This window comes from Conger conger, chromosome 17, assembly GCF_963514075.1.
Source record: "Conger conger chromosome 17, fConCon1.1, whole genome shotgun sequence".
Lineage (NCBI taxonomy): Eukaryota > Metazoa > Chordata > Actinopteri > Anguilliformes > Congridae > Conger > Conger conger.
This window is the reverse complement of record NC_083776.1, coordinates 5,314,523-5,336,939: the sequence shown is the minus strand read 5'-3', so window position 1 is coordinate 5,336,939 and position 22,417 is coordinate 5,314,523. Positions and strand designations below refer to the sequence as shown.

Here is a 22,417-nt window from a genome sequence, read left to right as displayed (position 1 = left end):
CATACTTGTATGTATATTAAATGCATGCAATTAGGTGTGCACATCTCAGCACATGTTAAATACTTCAACAATTCAGCTCAGAAATTGGAATCCAATGATACTGGCATGAGGATCTAATAAAAAACAAAAAAAAAACAAAACCATGTATTAATTGAAATATGAAACAAAATGAGCATACATTCCTAGCAAACATGAAGCACCATTACATACGAGAGCATGTGAATCTTTTATGACAACAGATAGATACAAAATCGTATTGAAACAAAAATCTGTTATGAAATCTGGCTCAAAGTAGTCACTCATGTGCAGCAGATTTGAAATCTCACTTTCAAACTGGCAATCATTACATTACATTAGTGGCATTTGGCAGAGGCTCTTATCCAGAGCGACGTACAACAAAGTGCATACCCATAACCAGGGATAAGTGCGCTGAAAGACCCTAGAGGGAAGTACAATTTCAACAGGGACCTGTACAACAAAGATAGTTAGATAGATAATAGACAGGACCACTGCCTCTACGGGGAACAGGAGAACAGGAGTTATTGTGACAATACTTTAAAGTATGTTCTCAAAACTTTGTACATTCCAGCATAGACTAATTCATGGACCCAGGCCTTTGTGCTTCGGGAATTTAACTGAACCTTTTGTGCTCCTGAAGTGTCGCCTTCAGTAAGCGAAGAGGCGGAGGTTCAGTAATAATTGGTTCTCTGAAGTCGATTAGGATTTAATTGTTCTTGTCTCCGCTTATTACCTTTCGCACATTTTGCCATTAGGTTGGTTTTTAAGTCCCATTGTGAAAGTGTCCTTGGATGCTCCCATAATGAGTGCTATACGCAGATGAAATTGTAGCAGCTTATTGTATTGTATTAACATAATGCATTCTCGTTGCGTTATAGCCCCATGCCATAGAGATGTGTGACCACAGGCACGTGCAGTGGGGGCATGAGCACCTGTCCATCTCCGCTCTTTCATTCTACAAATTATGATATTTCTATTATCATGGTTGCTCACTAATAGGCAACAATCCATCTGGGAACGTGGAGAACGCGAAACGAACACACGTAGGCCTACTGGCACGCATTCGGTCCGAGTTAAGTTCAGGAGCAGCACGACTTGCAATTTGATTGATAGCTAGTCCAATCTGGCTATATTGAGTAGGTCGCATCATTGAAAGTAGGCCGCTTTACGACCTTTCCCTCAAACCTGTCACGTGAAAGGGAAGCGGGGCCCGAGTTAAGCTCCGACTCGTCGACATGGCCGTGAACACAGAGGGTATCTAGATGACGATTAGAGATAGAAATTACGCTGTAATTATATGGCATATAATGTATTATACTGTATATTTCCAACTTGAAAAAAAACTATGGTCCCGTTTACCAGCATAGCCTATGTTCGCTAAAGCTAGACGTCGACGACATGATCCGTTATGGAGCAGCACGAGAGTGCGGCAATATAGGCCCATTTAACTTATCTTAACTTAATCTTAGGTTATGTGTTAAATTAGACGTGATAAGAATAGTCTAACAATCGGCTAGTTACCCATTATATTAATTTTGCAACCAAAATGGTCTACGTGCGGGGTTGGCTGATTTGACCTTGCTGACACATTGGCTAACGTTAAATGACAGAACAGTTTTTTCGCTAGCTTCAAATTAGCCATCTCGCTAACTTACGCCATTTGGTTATGTAATTCGCCATCGCACCTGCATAATGTTGAATGAATGCATCGTTCCGTCATCAGCTACCTGCTGAAATTCTGTTTTTACAGAAAGAGAAGGATGTCAGTTTTCTCTGACGGAAACGTTGGAGGAGGCGACACAGCAGGGTGAAGCCCTGGAGCTGGAACTGAAGAGAAACAGGGACGTTCTCAGTGACCTGCAGGTGATTTTCATAAAAGGCCTACTTTTGAACACCGAAACAAGCATTGGTGCTTCTGTAGTTTGTAGTTTATGAAACAAATCAGAAAGATATAGTTTTGCCTCATAAATCCGTTGTTCGCTAAAATAGGCCCCACACTATCTTTGTGCATGGATAGCGAAAACGGAATGATTGTAAGGTCAGCATATTTGTGACAGAAACAAACTTGACTTGCACGAAGTACCAAATGAGATTATAACTCCCTAAAGAGTCGACCCATTTAGAGTTTAGTTACCCTGAACTGCAGTTGTCTCACTCCGTAAATAAAACGCAGCTTTGATTAAATATTTTATATTATGTGGTGGTGTTTAAAGCAGACGTTATTCTTACCTCAAACAGGCAACGCTTTTGAAAGTTGCGAAGAGTCGTGACGCCGCACGGCTTCAGTTAAGCAGCACGGAGAGAGCAATTGAAAACCATTCCGACGAAATTGTACAGCTGCAGCTGCGAGCCACTGACCTGGAGTCAGATTCGCAAGCAACTTACCTGGAAAACATCAAGCTTCAACACGAAATCGAGGAAAATAAAGATAGCTTCCAGCTGACGCTGGCAGGGTACAACACGTACCGGAACAAGATGGACAGCCACAAAGTGGCCATCTTCAAACAAGAGAGCCAAACCGCGGTCCACAGGGAGCTGACGGAAAAGAGACGGCTAATTAATCATCTTAAAGCGGAGAGAGAGAAGTTGAAAGTGGACCTTCAAAATCCGGAGGGAAACGTCGTGAGACAAGCGCAGGTGCGGTGGGACATAATTTCACGATCAAAGGGGCGCTAGGAGTTGAAAAGATTGCAGCTCTGAATGATTGGGGGTATAGCTGCAGTTGTGCTTGTATGTAACGGTATTAAACCTGAATCATTAGAAACATCCAGCCATATGTAACCAGGTGATATGCAAACGGTACGAGAACATCCACAATGGTTAGTGGTTCTCAAACTGGCTAGTGGTTCTCCAACAAATGCTGGCTTTTGTTACAGTCTAGTTGCCCAATTAAGGCTATTTAACAGTGTGTTTAGGTTCTTTCATAATTTATTTCTGTAAACCCATTAGCGTAATGCAGGCTTGGCTCCTTATTTGCTTTGGATTCTTCATTATCTACCAAATGGATAGTTTTAGTGGCCAGGTATCCACACTTTCACCAATTAAGAGCCTATTGATCCACCTCAGTCTATAATTTAATCAGTTAAAAAAATGCAGTCATTTGTAGAATAAACAATTAGAGCAATGTAGACCTGGGAATTTTACTCTTCGTGGCACGCAGAACCATTTCTGATAAACGGGTGAATAATCCCTTGAAAGAAGAAAAGTATCTGTTCTAGAAAAATTACGGTTAATGTCCTGGGATTGCAATTGCAGTTGGAACAAAAACCAGCGTAGACAGCGGAACCCCAGGACCTAGTCGGTTTCCGTATCTGAAACACCAGTTTACAGTGGAATAATGGTTTCTTTTTACTGAACTGGAAATTCCAAACCATAACTTTGATAATTTCCTATAGATTTTTTAAATCATCTAATATAAAATTGAATAGTGCAAGTTACTGCAAAAGCATTCATGCGACGGTCGACTTTGATGTTGGCAGAAAGAAGTCGATGAGTTGAGGGTGCAGATTTCGGCTGTGAAGGGGCTGGTTTTCCACAAAACCCAGCTGCTGGCGAAGGAACACGAGACCCACACGCACCTGAGGAAGGACATCGAGGTTGGCCGTTCGTAAAAATACATGTGATGTTTAATTCAGGCACTTTGACGATGTAAACCCAATTTAATTTAAGTGTTGATCCTCTTTGCATTTCATGCTTGTAGAACAGGGGTGCACAAGGGCCGTTCCCTTTCACAAACTTCTGGTCTTAATTATTTAATTGACTCAATCATATCTTATCTGACATGTGTTCAAGTACTGGCAACAGCTGCAGACTGCAAGTGTACCCTAATGATTTTACTGTGCTCAAGTGCAAGCTTGAACCAGGGTGATTTATCGAGCTGTCAGCAAATTAAAAACAAGGCAATTGGTTGGAACAAAAGGACCAGAGTAGTGCACCCCTGATGTAGAACATGATGTGGAGCATTTTCAAAAAGGAAAAGCATTATTTTTGTTCTGGTGTAACTTAGTCAACCTGTTACCCATCTGTTCCGTGGTCCTTTTCAGAAAATACTCTATGCTTTTCGCAAACCTTACCTACTGTGCCCCTACTGTACTGAATATGAGTGTTTGTTTTGGTCGGAGAAAAGAGTTCAGCACAGTGGTTAGGGAACCGGGAAGGCTGTAGGTTTTCAGCCGATTCCCTGGTGGAGTACGGCTAATAAAGTCTACCCTTGAGCAAGGTGCTTTACCCGAATGGCCCCAGTCAGTAAAAGACAATAAAACTGTGGTCCTGGTCCTGGAGAGCCACAGGGTGTGCTGGGGTCCTCACTCCTGGTCCTGGAGAGCCGCAGAGTGTGCTGGGGTCCTCACCCCTGGTCCTGGAGAGCCGCAGGGTATGCTGGGGTCCTCACTCCTGGTCCTGGAGAGCCGCAGGGTGTGCTGGGGTCCTCACTCCTGGCCCTGGAGAGCCACAGGGTGTGCTGGGGTCCTCACTCCTGGTCCTGGAGAGCCACAGGGTGTGCTGGGGTCCTCATTCCTGGCCCTGGAGAGCCGCAGGGTGTGCTGGGGTCCTCACTCCTGGTCCTGGAGAGCCGCAGGGTGTGCTGGGGTCCTCACTCCTGGTCCTGGAGAGCCACAGGGTGTGCTGGGGTCCTCACTCCTGGTCCTGGAGAGGCACAGGGTGTGCTGGGGTCCTCACTCCTGGTCCTGGAGAGCCGCAGGGTGTGCTGGGGTCCTCACTCCTGGTCCTGGAGAGCCGCAGGGTGTGCTGGGGTCCTCACTCCTGGTCCTGGAGAGCCGCAGGGTGTGCTGGGGTCCTCACTCCTGGTCCTGGAGAGCCGCAGGGTGTGCTGGGGTCCTCACTCCTGGTCCTGGAGAGCCGCAGGGTGTGCTGGGGTCCTCACTCCTGGTCCTGGAGAGCCACAGGGTGTGCTGGGGTCCTCACTCCTGGTCCTGGAGAGCCTCAGGGTGTGCTGGCTTTTGTTGTTACTCAGCACTTACTCAGATCAATTAAAGCAGTTAATTACACAGTTAATGCGCCTCATCTGGTTAATGGGTCTGAATCGGTTGCTGATATTAAGGCAAAATCAAAAACCAGCACACCCTGCAGCTCTCCAGGACCAGGAGTGAGGACCACTGCACTAAACCGATATGAGCTGTGCAAGCGTCTCTGAATAAGACTATTATAAATGCGCATGATGTTAACGTCCTCTTGCCATTTAATCAATTTAGACAGTCTCGTGCTTTGCTCTGCGTCTTAGATTCAGAACAGACGGTGCGACGCCATTCTGAGACGGCTGCGCTGTCAGCTCAACAAAGCGCAGTCCAATCACAGGCAGCTCACTGGCGACATCTGCTGGCTGGAGAAGGAAGTGGCCGACCTCAGGAGGCGTCTCGCGATCCAAGAGGGAACCGAAGCGGATTTGTTCAAAGCGTTTTAAAAGTTAAAATTCCCACCCAAAATGTTATAGTAATTGTATTAAGTGACTAGAATGGCGTGTGTTATTGCATTTGCTTATCCAGTTTCATGCCAGCTTTGTCAGAAACAAAATGTTGCCGTTTAAATTACATATTTTTTGCTTCAACCCTGTTTAGGGAATTATTCATGTACAGCAGGGAAAGGATTTTATGGATTCTTGGTGTCCAGTTCAACTGTACAAATGTCATTCCATACAAAGTTAATGGGTCATTGAACTGCATCTTAACTATGGAGTTAACATCTATTGTGCCAATACTTTACTCTTTGCCTTTGGATTAATAACCTTCATATCTTTAAAAACACCGTAATGACTGCAACTATTGCACGATAGGGTGTGTTAGAAAGCAAGTTCAAGCCCATTGTGACCGATAAACACACTGAGAAAGGAGGAGAGATCACCACTTGCTTCAACAGAATGAAGATCACCCCCTCTAGTGGCGAGAATGGGTACTAACGGAGGAAAGATTGTTTAGCATGTTGCGCGTTACACGACCAGACTTATGTAATCACACGCCTTGTTCAATATTTTGCAAAACTTTTAATTGAACAAAAGTATTTCAATTCTCAAGACACCGTTTGAGGTGCAGTACCTTGATACTGGGTCAGAACAAATTTATATGTGCACCTTTTTTTTTTACATACATATAATGGAAACTAAGAGTTAAATAACTATGTTCAATAACATTCAGTGTTATATTTATAAAAAAAGAAAATTCCAGAGAAGGAGACCAAGGCGGCAGGGATGACGTAAAAGAAAAGGACTGAAGTAAAAAAGAAAGGAAGCTTTCCGTTGTCCTCCCGTTAAATCTCAAACCTGCGTTCACAGGCTGGCACCTGACGACACTCTGAGGAACAGGATCTGTGGAACAGGGTCTGTGGAACAGGGTGGCGGGGGGGGGGGGTGTAGGGGGCACATTTGGTTGAACGCTGGCAAAAATTTGGCTATTATATTTTCCTGTTGTGACCCCCCCCCACCCCCCTCCCCAAAATAAAGTCAGTCAGGAACTTAAAACGTAAGCATGGGTGATGGCTCCAGGTGGCGGTATCAGTGGAGGGGTCAGCGTGCGTTAGCCTAGCTCTGGCGCGCAGCACTGTGTGTGGAGGAGGGGAGGGGGGCAGGGGGTGGGAATCCCCAGGACAGGGGCGCACTTTCAGTGCGGTCGCCAGCAGAGGGGCGATGCGGAGATGCGGCCTCGCTTTTTTCGGAGTTAAGACCGCGTACCGGAGGCTACGGTTAGCACGTGCTAGCAGTCAATTCTCAGTTCTCGTACCCGCCTTGCAGACGGTCTGGAAGACAGCTGACGAGGCGCAGGGCCATCGAACGATAGAGAAGGAACCAAAACGGACCGAGCCGGCCAATCAGCCGTCTCCTTGACTGTTAATCACTCTGCGGTAATTGGTCCTGGTGTCCCACGCGTGTGTTAATTCCTCCGCGCGGGCGGAGAGAGGTGCACTCTGGGAGGTGAGGCCCGGCGGGCGGAGAGAGGTGCACTCTGGGAGCTGAGGCTCGTCGCCGGGCGGGGTTACAGGAGCGGCCGGACCAGGTACAGCTTCTCTCCGCGCTCGCTGGTGAAGATGGGAGCTTTCTTGTAGTGCTCCACCAGCTCGTCCATGGTGTCGAAGCGCCGCTGCCCGATGCGGTACACCCCCTCCGTCAGCTGCACCTTAAAGTGCTTATTCTTACCTGGAGCCTTCAGCGACACCGAGAAATCACTGGGCTGAGGGGGAGAGGGAGAGAGAGAGAGAGAGAGAACAAACACATGTTAACAACTGGTGTTTGAGAGAGGGAGGGAGGGAGGTTGAATGAGAGGGAGGGAGGGAGGGGGAACGAGAGAGGGAGGAGGGGAGTGATAGAAGACGAGATAGAGGAGGGGGACAATACAATGGCACTCAGTAACAAATGGAATAGGAGAGAGGGAGGGTGAGGAGAGTGAGAGGGAGGGGGAGCGCGAGCAAGAGAGAGGGAGAGATGGAGAGGAAGGGAGAGAGCGAGGGAGAGAGGAAGGGGGGAGCAAGAGAAAGAGAGCGAGGGAGAGAGGAAGGGGGGAGCGAGAGAGATGGAGAGAGGAAGGGGGGAGCGAGAGAGGGAGCGAGAGAGGGAGAGAGGAGGGGGACAATACATAGGCACACATGAACAACTTGAATTTGAGAGAGGGAGAGGGAGAGAGGGGAGGAGGCAGGGAGACAGCAAAGGCACAATAACAGTGGAATTTTAATTTGAGAGAGAGAGAGGGGTGGGAGATGAAGGGAGGGATCAGGAAAAGAAAGGGAAGAGGACCTCTTTAAATTGCATCACAAGATTCATACTTTACAGTAGTATACAGTATACTGTATCCCTGTGTGTTCAGTGCTTCTTTGATATTTCCAAAAGGGGGCGCCATGACTACATGGTACAGACCAACGACATCTGCACATGATTCAGTACTGACCAATCATCACTGCCCAAACAAAGGCACTGTTAACTGGAGGCAGTGTACAAAAACAATGTACAATATATTCATAAATAATTCAAATGTTCTTTATGGCTGAGATACTGTGGTGTAAATGAGGTCGATAAGCGGGTTCAGTTGCATCCCACAGCAGTTTTGGAATGACAATGACTTCAGCTGAAACAAAGGTGGTCTGATGCACACAACACACTACACACACACACACACACACACACACACACATGTAAACACTACACAACCATAACCGCGCACACACACACAAACCATAAACACAACCATAAATGCACATGCACACTACACAACCATAACCGCACACACAGACACACACACACACACATGCACACTACACAACCATAACCGCACACACAGACACACACACACACATGCACACTACACAACTATAACCGCACACACACACACACACACACTACACACTACACAACCATAACCGCACACACAGACACACACACACACACACATGCACACTACACAACTATAACCGCACACACACACACACACACACACTACACACTACACAACCATAACCACACACACACACACACACACACACACACACACACTACACAACCATAACCGCACACACACACACACACTACACAACCATAACCGCACACACACACACACACACACACACAGACATGTGCAGAAAAGGTATAAGGTGGAGACAGACGCCCCTCTGTGGACTCAATCTCCCAGAATGCCCCTCTCTCACCGAGGACTCGCTGTCGCGCAGCAGGAAGTCTCCGTCCCGCCCCCGCTCATCCAGCATGCGCTCCGCCACGTGGCGGGTCACGTTGCCGTGGTACCAGGCCTTCCCCGCGAACACGCCGCTGCGCGCGGGGGCCTGGCCCTGGGGCCCCGCCGGCACCTGGCCCTGGGGCCCCCCGGGGGCCGGCCCGTCGCCCAGCACCGCCACGTAGTTCTTGGGCACCAGCCCCACCTGGCCCCGCCCGTTCCTGCACCTCCACCACTCCGGGTCGTTCTGCGGCTTCTCCAGCACCTCCATGGTCTCGCCCTTCTCGAAGTTCAGCTCCTCGTCCGTCGCCGTGCTGAAGGGGTACAGGGTCTGCACCAGCAGCGGGGCCCTGGGCCCCGGCCCCGGCCCCGGCCCGTTGGGGGGCCCCGGGCCCCCGGGAGGGTCCCCCGACGGCTCCTCGGCCTCCTCGGTGACGTAGTTGGAGGGGAACCAGCCCACGCGGCCGGCGTAGCTGCCCCGCCACCAGCCGTCGCTGCACTTCTCCAGCACCTCCACGCGCGAGCCCTTCAGCAGCGTCAGCTCGTCCTCCCGCTCGGCCGCGTAGCCGAAACGCACCAGCGCCGGGGAGCTCATCTCATACAGCTGCTCCGCTCCCCCCCCGCCCCCCCCCACCGCCCCCGAACTCCGCATCCGCGCTGCGCGTGGGGGACAAGTCACGCACACTCGGTCTCCACTTCGGCTTCCCCAGACCTGAGAGAGGGAGAGAGAGGGGGAGAGAGGGGGAGAGGGAGGGAGGGGGAGAGGGAGGGAGGGGGAGAGGGAGGGAGGGGGGGAGAGAGGGGGGGAGAGGGGGGGAGGGAGGGAGGGAGGGAGAGAGACGGGGGGAGGGAGGGAGAGAGAGGGGGAGAGGGAGGGAGAGAGAGAGGGGAAGAGAGAGGGAGAGAGGGAGGGAGAGGGAGGGAGGGAGGGAGAGGGAGAGAGGGAGGGAGGGGGAGAGGGAGAGAGAGATGGGGGAGAGGGAGAGGGAGAGAGAGATGGGGGAGAGGGGGAGAGGGAGGGAGAGAGAGACGGGGAGAGGGAGGGAGTGAGAGAGAGAGGAGGGAGACGAGGGGGAGAGGGAGAGAGAGAGAGATGGGGGAGAGGGGGAGAGAGAGAGAGGAAGAGAGAGAGAGGGGGGGAGAGAGGGAGAGAGACTTTCACTTTATAAAATATTTCATTAAAAACATTATTTTTTTCAATAGAAATATATATCATTCTTTTGGATATACATGTACACACATTTAATGTTAAAGTCAATAAATAATAATAATAGATTTCTATTATTAAGATTTAACTGCAAGCGGTAATTACCGCTTGCAGTTATCATCATAATAATAATGAATGAGGCTTATAATAATAACAATAATAATAATAATAATATCATAAGCCTCATTACATATAAAATAACATTATGCAAACCGCTCTCTTCAGTGCTTTTCTTTGAATTCTGCCGTGGAATAATAAAAAAAGAGGAAAGCGCACCCCTGCACCCTCAGCAGAGTGATGGGCTCATTAGTATTCCTGGAGGAAGGCTGAGTTTTCCAGGACCTATCTGGGGTGAGCGGGAGGTCAACGAGAGGAGCGGTCGACACCAGGTGGAGGAGGGGAGGCGGACGGGACAGGGGAGGAGGGGAGGCGGACGGGACAGGGGGAACGGAGAGCTATTTCAGGAGCTCCGGAGAGACCGGGAATGGGAATTCCTCAGAGCTGCCCTGCTCCGCCGGGAATTCCGAAATAGGGTCCCCTCAGACACCACATCTGCGGAACGCTGTCCCCCTTCCCGACGTCTCCCTGGCAACCCTGTATTCCGTCCCATTTTCCCTTCGGGATGCGAAACGGAAAACCTTGTCCTCTGACCTCCGGAGAGGACTCCAAGTTATCTACAGTGCATCCAATTAGGCACGGACAAAACTGCTGGGAAATTGTGTTCTGCCGCATACAGATTTTAAACCTTGGCCCCGCCCGAATTGTGACTTCACCGTACCCTTATCAAGATGACTGTAATCACTGAGATCACATTTTTCCCCCATCCTGATGGTTGATGTGAACATTAACTGAAGCTCCTGACCCGCATCTACATGATTGTATGCATTGTACTGCTGCCACACGATTGGCTGATTAGATAATCGCATGAATAAGGCGTAATAAAGTAAAAATGTTTGTAATAAAGTGACGACCGTAAGGTCGAGCGAGAGAGAGAGTGAGAGAGTACATGGGTGTGTGTGAGTGTGTGAGTGTGTGAGTGTGTGAGTGTGTGAGTGAGTGTGAGTGTGAGTGTGAGTGTGAGTGTGTGTGTGTGTGTGTGTGTGTGTGTGTGTGTGTGAGTGTGAGTGTGAGTGTGTGTGTGTGTGTGTGTGTGTGTGAGTGAGTGAGTGTGAGTGTGTGTGTGAAAGTGAGTGAGTGTGAGTGCGTGTGTGTGTGTGAGTGTGTGCGCGTGTGTGTGTGAGGAGTTGATAAAAGCTCTATATGAATGCAGTCCATTTACATCCCTCCCTCTCCTCACACCCTCACTCACAGAGCTCACAGCACACAGAGCTCACAGGGCACAGAGCTCACAGGGCACAGAGCTCACAGCACAGAGCTCACAGCCCACAGAGCTCACAGCCCACAGAGCTCACAGAGCACAGAGCTCACCAGGGGAACGGGAGTCTCATGTACATACACTGTCAGGTACATGCACAGGCATGCCACACAGACACACACACACACACACACACAGGTACATGTGCAAGCATGTGCGCACACAAACACAGAGGTTAGTGAATTCTAGCATTTACTTAACAGGATAAATGTCAAGTGCCTTGATTTAACTCTGTTGTCCTTCTCAGGGCAGTGTGCTGCCTAACCGCCATGCTTTAGAAGCAGCTCCTCCTCAGTCCAGCACAAGCTACTCATATTGTGCAGAGTTAGCAGGTAAACAGGTGACAGGTGTGCACGGATTGGCCAGGTAAACAGGTGACAGGTGTGCAGGGATTGGCCAGGTAAACAGGTGACAGGTGTGCATGGATTGGCCAGGTAAACAGGTGACAGGTGTGAGTGGAGTTAGCAGGTAAACAGGTGACAGGTGTGCACAGATTGGGCAGGGCTTACTCCAGACAGGCCTGTGCACATTCCTGCTTCATTACCCAGAATGCAGCAGCTCGTGGCTCGCAGCAGTCAGAGCGTTGCCCTGTTGCACTCCACCACAGTGTGTCCTGATTCCCCACACAGTCACCTGTGGTGGGGGCTGTCCACAGCAGAACCGAAGACAGACCACACACTGCTGGCTCAATTACAGACCTCACACTGCTGGCTCAATTTCAGACCACACACTGCTTGCTCAATTACAGACCACACACCGCTGGCTCAATTACAGACCACACACTGCTGGCTCAATTACAGACCACACACTGCTGGCTCAATTACAGACCACACACTGCTTGCTCAATTACAGACCTCACACTGCTGGCTCAATTACAGACCACACACTGCTGGCTCAATTACAGACCACACACTGCTGGCTCAATTACAGACCACACACTGCTTGCTCAATTACAGACCACACACTGCTTGCTCAATTACAGACCTCAAAGGACAGATCCAGTAAAAGAGATGGAGGTGTGCCTCTCTATATAAAAGCAAATCTGCAAAAATGTGCAAGAATAAAGATATAATATACTGTATATAAAACATAATGAATCTCCTGTGAGTCTAAAGAGCACTTTATTCCCATGCTAAAAACCGTGTCAGGGCTTCCTATTGTCAGGGTAATGGTGGAATGCTATTTCACACCATCCAGGGTGATTATGACACCCTCTCTGTGGATTTCCGTTCCGTCGAGCCAAGAAACCAATTAATGGCAGACTCATTTTCACTCAGAATGCAGATTTAAATTCACATTAAAGGCTCTCACTTCAAAGTGACATTAGATTTATGATAATACATCCCTCTCTCGCCCGCGGTAAAGAGATTATGAGTAGCAGATGGAGGTTTCCTTAAAAAAAGCTAAAAGGTTTTTGAAAGGCTGTACCTGACAATTAGAGAATGTGACTATTGCGTGTGCAGATTAAAAGGCTGAATTCGTGTTTTACAGGCCGTTTAGAGATTTCTGAAGTACATGTCGTCGTTGCGCACGCTAACATGCGTGTTCGTATTTCATATTTTCTTTAACCAATTTATAGTCCCTTGCATGTTTAACATTATTTTGCAAATAGAAATGAGAACAAGCTGCTATACACGAATACAGAGCAACTACACCACGGTCATCACTAGCGGCTGCACCGTGCACAAGGAGTTTCAGGGGCTGCAGTTCTTGTCCTCCAGGTTAAACGCTCTCAATCCCTGAACAACATCCGGTCATGACATTAGCCGACAGGTTATTTGGCTGACACTTTTATCCAAAGCGACTTTCAGACTTGATTAGACTTAGCAGGGGACAGTCCTCCCCTGGAGCAATGCAGGGTTAAGGGCCTTGCTCAAGGGCCCAACGGCTGTGCGGACGGATCTTACTGTGGCTACAGCGGGGCACCGAAGCACCAAACTTGCGGGTCCCAGTCATGAACCTTAACCACTCCGCTACAGGCCGCCCCACACGGCTTAGTGGCACAGCCATAGCTGAAACCTCCAAATCCAAATTCTGCAGAACGCAACCCTGAACTTGCAGTGAGCACCTTCGCCAACTTAGCCTCTCTGAAAACAATAACGTGCAGATGTGACGATAATGTTCAGACCATTGTTCTGGTGTTTGTTTAACACATTACATAACGTCATTTGGCTGACACTTTTATCCAAAGCGACTTACAGTTGATTAGACTAAGCAGGAGATTTACAAGTGAGACGCTAATGTTCAGACCATTGTTCAATAATGTTGTGTTGTTTGGTTTTGATGAAAGTCATCTTCATCCCACCGTTTTCCCTCTCTCACTTTCTCTCTCTTTCGTTTGATTCCCTCTCTTTGCCTCTATTGATTTGATGTGTCTGCATTTGCGTCGCCTGTGCGGACCCTCATGGGGCAAACGGTACTCTGACCGGCCGACTCGGTGAAACTCGAACCCTCGATGTCGGAGGCCCATCAGCCCGAAACCTGAAACCGCACTCTGTTCACAACACAACTCCGCCGTCTGCCAGCACCAGAGCAGGTCAACCGACACGCTAACGTGCTAACGGAACTACGCATGCTAATCCAAACTACTGCGCCCCTGTGCTTCTAAACACTCAAGGATCCTGTACAGGTGGTGTTAGAATGTGCCGTAAAGGCCATCTTTTAATCGGCACGTCACTCCTTCGTGACTAAGTTCATCTCCGCTCACGGGAACGTGGAGTTAGCCATTAGCCCTCGGTCACTGCTACGATTCTGCCCATAGATTAAAATTTAAATAAAATCTCAGAATTCTTTCTGGACTGAGACTCCGTTCCGCTGCAGCGGTGCCCACGGTAACGTAAACATGGTAATGATGAAGACGAGCAATACTGTGCTGAAGAAAAAGCCCTCGAGGCCAGTCAGCACAGACACAGCCATTGCACCATTATAACGGCGTCCATTTTAGATGGACTTCACTGTAGTCCAATAGTTAGGGGATTGGGTTTCTAATCCAGAGTGTGCCAGTTCGATTCCCAGGCTAGACACTGTCATGATATCCTTAAGCAAGGCACCAAGGATGACATTCTGCAAAATCCAACAGGTCTACTATATGAAAAAAAAAACATTTCAGCACACACGGAGTGTATATTTTACCACCTCTCCTTTTCAGCAGAAAAATATTCACAACACAGATCCCATCCGCCTCCTTTTCCACTCTCAAAGTCTTACACGAACCGTGGGATGAGCTATAATGCAATAATATATGACACCCAGGGTCAGAGCTAGGTCATATATATGGGTGCAAGCCATGATAAGAACCCCCTCGTTACACCTTAGGATATGATTACAAGTTTTATATGGGATTAATTTTGCCAGGCTGAGATAATATGCACATTGGAGATTGCTCCGTCTCATAATAATAAAATACAGTATATTGGTTGCATTAGGTTACCAGCAGGAAGGCCAACTAACCCCCTTTTGAATTGCTACAGTAACTTACAGTAACAAGACAATGTTTATGACTTGAGTGTTCTTCTAGATGTATAGTGGCAATAATAACACGCATCGGCAGAGGATGTAAAATGAAGGGCACGTTTAATCATCAAAATGAAAACATGCTGAAACAACGGAAAATTACAGAACAAACGGCAGCATCCACCGTTGCGTCAGTAGTCCCATAGACTGATCAGAGGCTGCTCTAGTGTAGAAGCCAAATTTTAACCGCATTTCAGTGTGAACTCAATAAATAAATAACATGCAGCAGCCAAAGTAAGTGTTTGGAGCAAATGTTCAAACATTTCATGACTGGAACGTTTTCTTCCTTTTCTCTTCACTTCAATTTTTTGTGGCTGATTTATTTATTGCATTCAAGAAGGCCAATGTTAACTATCCATCCACCCATCCATCCATCCATCCGTTAACTATTCAAACATCAGCTCGAGTGCGTTTGGCGATTACGCAGGTTAATACATTACACGGGTAAATCCTGTTATTAGAGATAGAAAAGCCGTAGCTCTGCCGTTGTTGCAGCAAATGATGTCAGGGTGCGACTCCGAATAGCATTTCTAGGTCTGATTTTATTGTCCGAGGCAATAACGGCCCAGCTCATAAATAAATGCGTAAATAATGTACAAGCTCCCGCCCGTTGGTGAATGCGGCCGTCCAGGCGAGAAGGGTGCCAAGAGAACGGCTCATCGGCAGGTCTGACTTGTTTACGAGACGATGGATGAGGGAGCTCCGAGCAGTAGAAGACTGCCACTCAAGAGCTACCGTAATGTCTCCAAAGCAAACGCCGTCAACGCCGGATTTCTCTTCGGCCTACCGCTGGTTCACTTCGCGCCTCTGAAACATCTTTCTCTTTAAAGGACTTGTGTTCGACTGTGTTTGACCAAAAAATGTTCTGCTGTATTCCCACTTGTTTCCTGCCCTGGGGAATTTCAGTCCACAAACAGCCCGTTTATCCCACTGGCTGAGTTTGAGGGTGGCCCAACCTGGCAGTGATGACTATTGGCAGTGTCCTTCGCTGAGACTCTGGGCTCGTTCAAATCCCTTATTTTTATCCTCTTTTTCCTTTTCTTGCTCCACGGGAGAAGCAAGTAACATATGAAAGGAAAGGAAGTGAAGGCGGGGGAAAATGTGAATTAGGCGCACGGAATGTCCTTGCTCCTTCAGACGGCAGTTGAAAGCCACATCAGTCACGATTAATTAACCAGCGAGACCTCGAGAACAGCTCGTCCAGTGAGAAACGCACGGAGCGAAAAAATACCAGCTCTGGCTGCAGGGGGTCAAGTATTGATCAGACATAGAAGGGGGGGGTCTAAGGGCATAGAAACAATATACTCCAGCACAAAAGAGCCCTCACACACGTCCACACACACCCCACCTCTGGCCGAACGCTCGACTGCCTCACCTTTTTGTAACTGGATATTGTACATGAGAAGCTGCAGTGAGCACCATATTTCAGTGGACAGTGACACATTATTTATCTTCGTTCTGTACTCTTGCGATGATATGATCGAATGACAATGAGGTGGAAGTGCAGACTGTCAAGCTTTAATTTGAGGGTATTTTCAGTATCCAATTCGGATGGATGAACCGTTTTTTTTTTGTAACTGGATATAAAAAGCGAATTCAATAACTGCAGTGAGGAGCGTTTGCGGTGCATTCTGGGATTCCCACCCCTCCCGCGGTGCTCAGGCATCGATTATTCCCTGAAATTCACGCCTCGTCAGCGCTTCACAAAGAGCCAATCGGAGGGCCCCGTCGCTGAAGGAAAGAACAGCAGGCGAAGACTCAGCGGAGAGAGCCCCACCGGCCCTTATCCTGCTGATATTATTACTGGTTTAACTGCCAAAGCCTTTAATCCACAGCGCCTTTAAAGGCTTAAGATTTATTAAATACATATCAGCAAAGTGCGAATATCGCAGGAGGGCGACTGTATGGCACATTAGCATAGAGCTGGACACAAAACTCATAAATAACGTAATTGTTTTTGGAACAGATTCATTAGCGCAATGATACTTTACACCAAACTAACGTGCACATTGGGCCACACAATAATTTCTAAGAGGATAAAAAGTGCTGTTGTGGTCGTTTCCGTTTCTTAACGAAGCTTTTCCGTTCAGGCTGGGAGCGGATTCTTTGCGTTCTTACCCAGAGCTGTGGCTGTCTCAGACTGGTTCCCGCCCTCCCTAGGGTGTGTTTGCTGATACCGTGGGCCTGTGAGGTTGAGTCCCTTTGGGGCTTTTAACACATGACCATCAATCACATGCTGAGTGACAACCCATCCACATACCGTGGTTTGGACTGTTAAACAGCTTGAGCAAGTAAGAGTTGAATCTGTGCAAGTATAGTTCGTGAAAAATATACGATCCAATTTTGCTACTAAAAATTCTGTGCTTCACGTGACCTTTATTTTTTTGTAAAGAGACTTTGTAAAGAGAAGTCTGCCATTTCAAGCTGCAGTTTTTTTAGGGGGGAGTTTAAACAGAGGTCAATGAGTGAATGCATAACAAATCACTAAAAAGGAAAAACCTGAAGAACTGGATCAAGGTTACAGAGATGCAGTCGATGCAGTTAAAAGGGGTTTTGGGCAAATTCAGGAAAAACTTCCTCAGTCGGAAAAAACTTCCCAAAGCGAGGGAGAGGTTGGGAAAATACCCAGAGGACGTCAGGAAAAAAAGGTCCTGTGTGAACGTGGCTTTGAAGTTTCGGCTGCCTCTCTCTTTCCACAGACGCAGACAGCACAGCTACTGAAGTCTGGCTCAGAGGGATACACTCATACTCCTCTCCCTTCTTTACCGCCGTCCTAGCAAGTCAAAGTTTTCCCGGGGCATAAAATGTCCCCCTTCTTCATCCGCTTTCTCAGATGAGTCGTCGTCCGTTTCTAATCCGGGTCACAGCAGCCGGGCGGGAATAGCGCTCTCTGCCCCAGGCGCATTCCCGAGGGGAGCAGGTAAGCTCTGGGAAAGTCACTCAGGGCTGGTTACACCGGTGTCCCAGAGCAGAGTGGGGCAGACAAACAACAGCGTTATGAAGAAAGTCCATCCCATCCCTCCGTCTTTGGTTTAGAGGCACGGGGGGGTTAAATTCTGGTTATTGTTAGCTCGGCTGCGAAAGACCCAAGCGCTACATTATTTCACGCCGTGTTTTGGCCCCATTCCGCTCGACGCACGTCACGGAAAAACCACGGGCTCGTCGTTCCCGCCGCTCCGAACACGGAAACGGAAATGGACCGCTGGCGTCCGGATCCGCTCAGAACCTGCCGAGCCGCGTTCCGATCGCCCGGCCGTGACATCACAGCGCAGGTCTGGAGGCGGAGCCTCACAGAGGTCACGAGCGTGACGGTGTTCGGATAGTTAACTTTGGTCACTTTTGCTCTGTTTGTTTGTTTCTTTGTTCAAAAAAAAGAAGAAAAAAAAAGAAAAAAAGAAATTGGCCCTGGTCCTTATCTTTGTTGGGCAGGTAGCAGTTGAAATTGTACTTCCCTCTAGGGTCTTTCAGCGCACTTATCCCTGGTTATGGGTATGCACTTTGTTGTACGTCGCTCTGGATAAGAGCGTCTGCCAAATGCCAATAATGTAATGTCATGTAATGTGACGCAAAGAGTTTACAGGATAAGGAGATCACGCGCCCTGACACACCCCTGGGAGGACCGAAGAACAGGGCACGGGGAGACACGGAGAGTACGGACTGCACCGGCGCTATATTTGTACGGTTTGTGGAGCAGGGAGAGAGCGGGAAAGAGAGCGTGGGGGGCAAGGCCTGCCTTTACCCCACATTGTCCCCCAATTAGTCTTAGTCTAATTAACCGTAAGTCAGCTAATGAAATGAAATATAATGTCATTTAATGCAAGGGTACAGGTGTGCATGGCTGACACACCTGTACCATTCCAAAAATGGCTCAATGGACAGGGGGAAAACCAGACATTGCCCGACTCACCCCGTCTGGGTGCAGAGAGAGAGAGAAACACACTGAATAAGGAGACTGGACTCAGGCTGGGCGTTCCCACAGAAGTGAACCACTTGTCATTATGAAAATAAAGTGTTCTGCCTCAGTGCATGACACCGTCAAACGCTCTACATCTCCTTAAGCACAGACCCAAAGAGTCAATCAGCGTGAAATCCTTTATAATGAGGGAGCTCTTCCTGAAGAGAACTACACTGTCTCACCCAACTCACACCTACACACACTCCTTTTTGGACCCCCTTGAAAATGAGATGATTCATCCCACGAAGCTATCCTTCAATACATTTCTATATACACCCACACCTAAAACAACTCCTTTAGGCGAGCTGAACAGTTGGCCAGATTTGTGAGTGGTGGTGCTGACTGAAGTAGAGGGGTATTGGGGTATTAGGGTATTGCAGTACTGGGGTACAGGGACACAGGGGTATTGGGGTTCAGGGGTACAGGTGTACTGGGGTTTTTGGGTATTGAGGTTCAGGCCCACAGTGGTATTGGGGTATTATGATACAGGGGTATTGGGGTACAGGGGTATTGGGGTTCAGGCCCACAGGGGTATTGGGGTACAGAGGCATTGGAGCACTGGGTTACAGGCCCACAGGGGTATTGGGGTACAGGGGAACAGGGGTACAGGCCCACAGGGGTACTAGGGAGCAGGGGTATTGGGGTACAGGGGTATTAGGGTATTGGGCTACAGGGACACAGGGGTATTGGGCTACAGGGCCACAGGGGTATTGGGGTACAGGGACACAGGGGTATTGGGGTACAGGGACACAGGGGTATTACGGTACAGAGGTATTGGGGTACAGGGGTACAGGCCCACAGGGGTATTGGGGTACAAGGGAACAGGGGTATTGGGCTACAGGGACACAGGGGTATTGGGCTACAGGGCCACAGGGGTATTGGGGTACAGGGACACAGGGGTATTGGGGTACAGGGCCACAGGGGTATTGGGGTTCAGGGGTAGAGGGCCACAGGGGTAGAGGTTGGCGTGCGCCCTTACCCAGCGTGTCCTTCAGGTTCTTCACCAGGCTGGCCTTCTTCAGGCTGTTCTTGCGCTCCACGTAGTTGGACGGCACGTAGCCGGTGCGGTTGGCGGCGTTGCGCACCCTCCACCAGGTCCGGGAGTCGTCCAGCAGCCAGAGCCGTTCGTTCCTGCGGATGTCCAGCTCCTGGTCCTGCTGCGCCGCGTAGTCCCACTTCGCGATGACGATCACCTCCTCCGTCATCGTTCACGGAGTGCTCCTGGAACAGAGCGGGGGGGGGGTCAGCACGTCTCACACGGCCTCCAGGGCATTTAGGGGCTCATCAAGCCTCGCTCCATGTCATCATTCTCCCCACATACTATTTGGAATCTAAACGGTTCAGATTTGAAATGCAGACTCTGTGTTCATGTTTCTGGAGAGTGAGGGAGCTGAGGCCTCTATCCATCCATCTGTCAGCAGCAGCAGTTCCGCACAGACCTAACGCAATGTACACAGCACTAAACCCCAAATAACATGCATTTGCACACACACGCGCACACACACACACATACACTCATCCACGCACGCGCACACACCCACACACATGCATGCACGCACATACATGCACACACACACACACACACACACACACACACACACACATTTAATATGCGCCTTTTTCTCCCCCCTCAAGCTTTGGTAATACAACTGTAAAATGTTGTCGTGCCAATGGGGCCTACTGAATTGAGTGGACAGAGAGATATTTTCATGTTTCATGTTATGTCGTCACGTCTACCTCCTGTCACATGTCATTCACATGATCCGCGTTTGCTTTGAGAACACAACCTCGGTTGCCATGACAATAGAGTGCTGCTGAACATGACCGAAACTGAGAGAGGGCAAGCGCATGCCCTTCAGAAGCACACGCTCCGATCCCGGCCAGAGCGGAATGCTCAGTGTTGGAAAACCGTAACCGTGGTGACAGGCCGTTTCCTGTCTGCTGTGACCCGATCGCCCCCAACACCAACGCAGACACGCCCCCCCCCCTCTCTCTCTCTCACACACTCACAATCACACTCACACTCACACTCACAATAATGCACACACAAGTGCACACACGCTCCACACACACCACATACCTCACGACAAAGGCATTCCAGGAATCACAAGAACAAGAACACATGCAGTATAACAACCTGTAGGCTTTCCTGCACAAAGCATCCATTGTTTAGGTGATGTCATATCTATGGGACAGTGCCCTCACACCTGCTGCCACCAGTCTGGACAAGCCCTACGCGAGGAGCCTGGATCTCATGTGTCGCAGAAACGCTCCGGGCAAGGAAAGAGAAGGAATTCCATCTTCACTACCAACGGAATTCGCCCTTGCATTCCGTCTTTAACCCCCAAATCGATGGATATTTCTTCATTAGGATTTGAAATTGTAGTTCCCTCTAGGGTCTTTCAGCGAACTTATCCCTGGTTATGGGTGTGCACTTTGTTGTACGTCGCTCTGGATAAGAGCGTCTGCCAAATGCCAATAATGTAATGTAATGTAATGTTACATTTTTTTCAAAGACACAGAAAACATGCAGGATTACCGACATGCAGAAACTCTGTGGCCAACCCCTCCATCTTTAGATGCTAATAGTTGCCGGGGAACGGGGGCTACTTTCACACCAAGCAGTTTAATAACCATCATTTTTCCGAGCTGTGTAGGGGAAAGGGCTCATGTACACTCACTGAGCACTTTATTAGGTAGACCTGCACAGCAGCTTGTTAATGCAAATATTCAATCAGCCAATCATGTGGCAGCAGCCAAATGCATAAAAGCATGCTGAAGTGGCAAAGAGGTTCAGCTGTTTTTCAGACCAAATGTCAGAATGGGGAATAAATGTGATCTAAGTGACTTTGACCATTGAATGATTGTTGGTGCCAGACTTTGAGTATCTCAGAAACTGCTGATCTCCTGGGATGTTCACACACAACAGTCTCTAGAGTTTGCAGAGAATGATGTGAAACATAAAAAACATCCAGTGAGCAGCAGTTCTGTGGACAGAAATGGCGTGTTAATGAGAGAGATCAGAGGAGAAGGGCCAGACTGGTCAAAGCTGACAGGAAGGTGACAGTAACGCAAATAACCCCACATTACAACAGTGGTATACAGAAGAGCATCTCTGAACACACAACGCATCATAACTGTAAGTGGATAGGCAACAGCAGCAGAAGATAAGTCTAATAAATATCCAATAGAGCACTCACTGAGTGTACGCAGGTGGGGGAGTGAATAAGCATTTCTCTAAAGAGTCGCTCAGCTCCACCCCCAAACAAAACCTCACTTCTCCCCAAACTAATCCGTCTCTATCCCTCTAAAGCCCGATGTCATTCAGCCACAGAGCCCAGGCTAAGCCCTCCCGGTTTACACGTTCAAAACCAGGGGAGTTATGCAAGAATCTGGCACCCAACAGATACATTCACATGGCCAAGTAAAAAAAAAAAGAAAAAAAAAAAGGAGCTTCTTTGCAAATAAATGTCATGGAGGTGCATCATGAAAAGATTTTTACTATACAGCCCAGTGCAAATTGCAAAAACCTAAATCGAATTACTATTCGCACAAAAAAAAACGCACAATAACTAGTAATGATAAGATTTATCGAGAGTAAAAAAAAAAAACCCCCATTAGATTTTCGTTTTGGCAGCAGAGGAAGCCCGGGAGAAGTCAGAGACGGTGAGTCGTTAGGACGATCA

The 22,417-nt window shown here is 48.5% G+C and overlaps 1 protein-coding gene and 1 pseudogene across 1 annotated transcript; one reads left to right on the top strand and one right to left on the bottom strand.

The window, feature by feature from the left end:
* The first annotated feature begins 1,131 nt into the window (after positions 1 to 1,131).
* LOC133116997 (coiled-coil domain-containing protein 122) lies at positions 1,132 to 6,093 on the top strand. The gene is made up of 5 exons (XM_061227051.1): positions 1,132 to 1,272; positions 1,769 to 1,881; positions 2,257 to 2,655; positions 3,498 to 3,614; positions 5,258 to 6,093. Exons 1-5 carry the CDS (start codon positions 1,254 to 1,256, stop codon positions 5,435 to 5,437), a joined length of 828 nt encoding a protein of 275 aa, XP_061083035.1. The 5' UTR covers positions 1,132 to 1,253; the 3' UTR covers positions 5,438 to 6,093.
* Positions 6,094 to 6,439: 346 nt separating this feature from the next.
* LOC133116734 (cytoplasmic protein NCK2-like) overlaps positions 6,440 to 22,417 on the bottom strand; it is a 34,776-nt pseudogene continuing 18,798 nt past the window's right edge.